Source organism: Hibiscus syriacus, unplaced genomic scaffold (genome assembly GCF_006381635.1).
Source record: "Hibiscus syriacus cultivar Baekdansim isolate YM2019G1 unplaced genomic scaffold, ASM638163v2 tig00112523_pilon, whole genome shotgun sequence".
In the NCBI taxonomy this organism is placed as follows: Eukaryota; Viridiplantae; Streptophyta; class Magnoliopsida; order Malvales; family Malvaceae; genus Hibiscus; species Hibiscus syriacus.
In genome coordinates this window covers 815,787-822,504 of record NW_024063355.1, presented here as the reverse complement: position 1 = coordinate 822,504, position 6,718 = coordinate 815,787, and the positions used below count along the sequence as shown (strand labels likewise).

Below are 6,718 nucleotides of genomic sequence, written 5' to 3'. Positions count from 1 at the left end.
GTTTTTGTTTCATTTTAGTATCCTATTGTTAAAAACTTAACGCATTTAGCACATAAACTTTTTATTTTTTTTAAAGTTTAACGTTAAATTTTGAATGAGGTACTAAAATAGAACGAAAACATTTTATCTACGAAGATTTTGGACATAACAATTTTATCTTGATTTGTAGGAGAAAAAAGCTGAAGCTAAAAAAACATTTATATACAAATTCGTCGATTTTGTGTTCGATTATTAAGTACACATTATTCATCCAAAATGCAATGCTTCAAGCCATAAGCCTTCCATTGGAAACAACTTCATCAACATCATTGATCCCTCGCCAATCAAATCATTATCAACCATCTTGCTGCAGGCTTTTCTTTTCCTTCCTACAAGTTTCTGCATTCGAGACTCCATCGGGTTTCTCCAGGCCAGCTAATACAGCACAGTACTATGTGCCTAAAGAAGGGCAAATCACGAATCCCTTTCCTTCGCATCGTTTCGTATATTTTAAGTCATTTATCAGCAGTCCCGGCGCGAAGTAGACGTCAACCGAAGCGGCGTAAGTAGCAACACATTGCTGATCATCGGACAGTGAATCGAAGATCCTTGCACCGCAAGTTGGCCTTGTGTTTGAACTTCGAACTTTACCGTAGTTTGATTCTTCGGTTTCCTACCACTTGGCTTCAGTTGAATTCTCCGTTTTTCAAAGACCAGATGTACAGAAAAAAAAACGAAACAATCAAGATTCACAAGCTTCTTATTCTTTTCCATTGCTTACCTTGATATTCCACTTCAGCTGAGATGGATCATGTTCTTGCTTCTGTTTCTCCCTATGGTGATCTCTTTATCATCATATGCATACAAGACACAAAATACCAGTACCATGTAAATAAACATTTCGATAGCATTAGAGCGGCATAAGCTTTGTCTCGAAAAACGTCACCAACGGATCAAACTCAAGAAGAAGCATCCATTCAAATTTATGGGGAATTTCATATGCCATAACAGCAAGAGACAGGAGAACAATTTTCTTTAGTTATCATCCTAGTAGAATTATATTTCCAACATTAAAAACTACTCACCTGCTTCTTTCTCTAAGCCTATTGGATCAAACACAACAAGAAGCATCAATTCAAGGCCAATTCAACCTTAATATAAACCAACAAGAATAAGAATTATCCAACAACAAAAAGAAAAAAAAAAGTTAGTTTTGCCTGTAAGCTATGTAATTGGCCAAGGCAACCAAAGGAGCAGCTTTCTCAGGATCAAATCCTTGAAGCAACTCCAACGAATCACTCCTCAACTTCTCTGCAAACTCCCTCGACTTCTCGATTCCGATCAACTTAGGATAAGTCAGTTTATCAGCCACCAAATCTTTGCCTGCAGTCTTCCCTAATTCCTTGGATGACTTTGTAACATCAAGAATATCATCCACAACCTGAAACAAAAGACCGATATACCGAGCGAATTTCCTCAACTTTTCGACATCTTCATCGCATCCGCCTCCGAGAATTGCCCCCAAAACCACAGCAGCTTCAAGCAAAGCAGCAGTTTTGTGAACATGAATGAATTCTAAACGATCCAACCCCACATCTGTTAGTCCCTCACTACATATATCCACAACTTGACCAGCCACCAACCCTTCAGCCCCAATGGATTTAGCTAATTCTCCAACTGCTCTCACTATCCTACCATGTGAAACACCAACTGTAGAAACGGCTACATTTTCGAAAGCATAAGCTAAAAGAGCATCCCCAGCTAAGACAGCGATATCCTCACCGAATACCTTGTGATTAGTCGGTTTTCCTCTACGAAGATCGTCGTTGTCCATGCAAGGAAGATCATCGTGGATTAGAGACATGGTGTGGATCATTTCAACAGCACAAGCAGCCGGCAAAGCCTTGGATTCTTGGCCGCCAACAAGCTCACAAGCAGCTAAACAGAGCACCGGACGGACCCTTTTGCCGCCCGCTAAAAGCGAGTAACGCATTGCTTCATAGATTTTAACCGGGTCACGGATTGGAACAGCCGAGTCCAGGGCCTGGTTAATCGTCGTTGCCTTTTGAATCATGTAGGATTTGAAATCAAAACTCGGGTTCTGAGGGTGCTGCTCTTCGTCCTTCACGGTGTCTCCTTTGGTAAAAACCGCTGAAACCGAAGGAACAGATGTAAAGCCGTGAGCTTTCAAGGTCGAAGACGACAGATTCATAAGGGGATTGAACGGAAACGAACTGGGAAAAAGAAAAGATTTGGATCTAGAAGCTTGGTTGAAAATCGAGTAAGATTGAACCCAAGAACCAAGATACACCGAAGCCATTGTTTTTTCACTTTGGGTGTTTGAAAGATAAGATCTTTCAAGCAATTCCCGCTATCGAAACACGAAAAAACTGGTTATGAAATCAAGCAGAAGGATGTTCGGTCAATAGAAAATGGTATAAAAACGACTAAAAATGGGGAAAGTGGGGGGAAACGGTAAGTTGATGGGCAGATAATATGCGAGTAGAAATGGATGAGCATTGAGCATTACGTGGAAATAGGAATAGAAATGGAAAGCGAACCCGACAAAGATAGCAAGTTTGGAGATTAGGTCTTCGTGTAACATTGCCATCCTCTGCAAATTCCAGCCGTATATGAATGGGAGGTTTATCCCATGCAAACCAGAGGTGCCCCAGAATTCTTTGCTAAGATTTGGATTGAACACGTTCGTTCGTTTTCGTTCTTCAAATGGTGCCTATATGTGCATTTTGATACCTGAACTTTGTTTTTATGTTCAAATTAATACTTATTTTTTAAGGGTAAAGTACACAAATGGCCCTTCAACTGTAGAATATTGTTTTATTGAGTCCTCTAACTATTAAAAGTTACACAATGATCCCTTAACTATAGGACGTTGCTTTTCTAAATCCCCAAATATTAAAAGTTACAAAATGGACACTCAACTATTGATTGTATTCCAAACTATCCTTTTTGTTAATAAATTGATGGTAGTTTGAGTTGTACATTAACTTATTGACTGTGATATGATAGTCATTTGAGATTTTGATCTCATATTATATCATATCTTAGTCAGCAGGTTAACGTCCAACCCCATCATTTTTTAATGGAAAAGGATGAGTTTGGAACATAAAGAATAATCAGATGATCATTTTGTAACTTTTAATATTCGGGCATTTAAAAAAACAACGTCCTATATTTAGGGGATCATTTTATAACTTTTACTAGTCAAAAGATTCAATAAAATAACACCCTATAATCAGGGGACCCTTATGCACTTTACCCTTTTTAATTAAGTGTTTAAATTTAATTTTAATATCTAAACTTTTTTAGTCTAATTAAACACATGAATTTGATTTCTTAGTACAAACTGATATATGAACTTAAATTTTGATCTCCTCTATCAATTTATGATTTAAAATAATATCACCTAACTCTTCATTTTAGTTCGGGACAACGTGAGGAGGATTCATGTCCCGTAAGAGATGTCGAAATGAGCTCAGTGAACTCGAGCTATAATGTGTTGGAATGACCTTGGTGTCCAGTCCCTCCAAAAAGTCAAATAGTATATACAGGGACAGATTTCATTAAGAGAAAATAATATCAGTGATTAAAAATGTCTTATAATATATGAATTTAACTAATTTTTTTTGAATTTGTCAAAATGACCAACAAATTCGTAACGCGATCTCAAATTTCGTAACCCAGTTCCCAATTTCGCAACGCGAATATGTAAATCGCATTTCGATTTTCTAAATTTCGCAACGCGAAAGTCAAATTCGCAACTGAATTTCAAATTCGCAACTGAATTTCAAATTCGCAATGCGAATTTAATTTCGCAACAGGTTTTAGTTTCACAACACAAATATTTTGGGTATATAACAACGCAGCAACAACAACTCATAACCTAAATCTCTAAATCGCAATTCATTTCATCTCCATCTATCACTCTTTCCGGCGACATCCGTTCTTATATCTAACGACATCCTTCCCCATCTCTATTTTTTTTACATAATTTTATTTCTATATAATTTTTCAATAATTTTTCTCCCAAATTATCAACTATCAACTTAATAAATGTATGTTTTTCTCTAAGTTAGTGATGATATCTAGTTTATAGCTCGTTTGTTTAGTAAATCAATTTACAATTTTTAGAATGAAATCATCTAATGTTGATCATGTTTGGATAGATTTGTGTTTTGGAGGGTCATGTGAGAATGTTCATGGTGTTTTACAATATGTGTCTTTACCCATGAATCTTCAACTAAAACTGTCATTAAAAAAGTTAACTTATGAAACTCTAATGTTATGTGTTGCAAAGAAATTGAATTTGGAAAATCGCAACGCGAAATTTGAAACTGGGTTGAGAAATTGGAATTCGCGTTGCGAATTTGTTGGTCATTTTGATAAATCCAAAAAAATTTAATTAAATTCGTATATTATAAGACATTTTTTATTTTTTATTACTGATGATATTTTCTCTTTCATTAATAATCGGAGAATGAGAAAAAGAAAACATCTTTAATTGGTAATTTGACCAAAAGGAGTTAGTGAATAGTTATGGAGGTTAAATTGTCTTGTTTAGATTTTTGGCTTTTCTATAAAAATAGACAAGCATGGCCACTCGAAATTTTAATAGAAAAGGGAAATTTTTGGAAGCACTTTTAACAAATTTGGAAGCTATTTTATGATAATTAGTAATCTTTGAGTATGATTATTATTGAAGCTTCCAACCTCAGAAGGAAACAGCAAGCTGGTAGATTGAAGCTTAGAGAGTGAGGTTGAAGGTGAAAACGGAGAACTCATCAGACTGTGAGAGGAAGAAGAAAACAATTAAAGAGTATGTTTTGTTTTTCAAGATTTGTCCTTGAAGAGGACTGCTTAGGAATTATTAAGAGACTCAAGGCTTGAAGCCCAGACCTTGTGTTAATATGATTTTAGAAGAAGAAGAAACCTCATTGAAATCAATGGGGAATAATAATAAAGATGATTTCTCGGTTAACAGAAAATTGATTTGGAATTAGATTTTGTTCTTAAAATAATAAGGGGGGAAGGGATCCTTCATTCCAAAATAGCGATGAAAAAAAGCAACTTTTTCATTTACTTCCCACCTTTGCCACATGCCCACATCCATATACCCAAAGCAATCTTATACCATCATTCTTTCCCTTTCTGTTCATCCATCATCAAATTTCTCTTAGGGCTGTTTGTTTACTTCAGAATGATTAAGCGTTGAATGATTCAAATGCTGAATGATTCAGAAACTCTGTATGAATTAACTCTAAATGTGACATGATGTTTGATAATGACTCTGAATTATTCAGATTGTACTTCTGCACTAAATCATTCAGCATTGTTTTGCTGAATCATTCAGCATTAAATCATTCAAAGGTGAGAAACAAACACGCTAAATATTGAACGGCTCAACATTCAGTGTTAAATGATTCCATTCAGAATCAAACAAACAGCCCCTTAGGCTTTTCATGGTTCGTCACAATCTGATAAAAGTAAGAACTTTATGTTTACATTTCTATTGTACGATCCTGAGGTATTATCTGTTACGAATTAATTCAGTTCTGATTTTTTTTTTCAATTTCGAATTTTATTGATTAATGGGAAAGTACACTTTTCTTTTAGATTTTATCGATTAGGATGCTGGAATCCTATTGAATGATATTGGAAGTAAGCCTGCTCAATTTCTATTGTGTGCAGCTGATTCCACCTTTTGAATCGGTTAAAAGAACGATCTTTTTTGGTTCTCTAAAGCAAACTAGATAACAAATGCAGGGTGTTTGAGTTAGGGTTCATTAAGAACAAGTAATTTGTTTTCAGGGTTTATGAGGAACAATTATTTTGTTTTTTGATGGTGTGTTTTGGGTTTTGAATTGGTATTCCTTTGGTGATGTAATTGATGAGTTTGTTTTAGATTCTGTTATTAACTATTGAAATGAAAGGGTTTGTTTTAAAATTTTCAAAATGCTTGTGCAGGAATTATGATTCGGCTGTTTAAAGGAAAAGCAGAAACAACTTGCAGAAAATGCAAATGGCGGATCACCAATCAGAAAGCAAACTACAGGGGAGTTACGTTTACACAAAGGTTTGCATATCCTGTTTAGCGAATTCGACTTTTTATGCGTGTGCACGTGTGCGTGCGCGTGTGTTTGATCTAGGATGGAATTAGCACTTAGTACATGGGAGCAACATGTTATATTTGACCTTCTACTTGCAGACATTTCCGACCTAAACCTACCGACATTTTGTTCCATATCATTTCCTAATGGAAAGGATGACCTGATGAACTTTGAGGTTTCGATTCGACCTGGTGAAGGATATTATGTGAATGCAACTTATTTCATTCCTCTTGATCTTAAAACAAGCAGTCCGTACGTTGTGTTCTATGTATTTCATTTCTCTTGTTAATAAAACAAACAAGCATTCGACTGACATGTCGCTGCATTTTTAGTGGTGGCACGTTGTTGTTCTCCTTCCAAGTTTCTCCTACCTATCCGCACGAGGCACCGAAAGTTAAATGCAAGACCATGGTAGACTGCTTCCGTCCCCATATTCACGTTGTGGTCCGATTTGCTTTCCGTTTATGACTCGTTTTATTTGATGTTGTTATCGGATTCTCAGGTTTATCATCCAAATATCGACTTGGAAGGAAACGTTTGCCTCAACATCTTGCGAGAAGACTAGAAACCGGTGCTGAATATAAACACAGTAATCTATGGATTATATCATC

The 6,718-nt window shown here is 35.9% G+C and overlaps 1 protein-coding gene across 1 annotated transcript; it reads right to left on the bottom strand.

Moving 5' to 3' along the window:
* Positions 1 to 998: 998 nt before the first annotated feature.
* On the bottom strand, positions 999 to 2,456 carry LOC120181334 (geranylgeranyl pyrophosphate synthase, chloroplastic-like). Its single transcript, XM_039186495.1, has one exon. The coding sequence runs from the start codon at positions 2,297 to 2,299 to the stop codon at positions 1,187 to 1,189; it is 1,113 nt and encodes a 370-aa protein (XP_039042426.1). The 5' UTR covers positions 2,300 to 2,456; the 3' UTR covers positions 999 to 1,186.
* Positions 2,457 to 6,718: the final 4,262 nt, after the last annotated feature.

Excerpts from the sequence above, each read along its gene's own strand:
- LOC120181334 (XM_039186495.1), bottom strand. The coding sequence starts at position 2,299 with ATGGCTTCGGTGTATCTTGGTTCTTGGGTTCAATCTTACTCGATTTTC.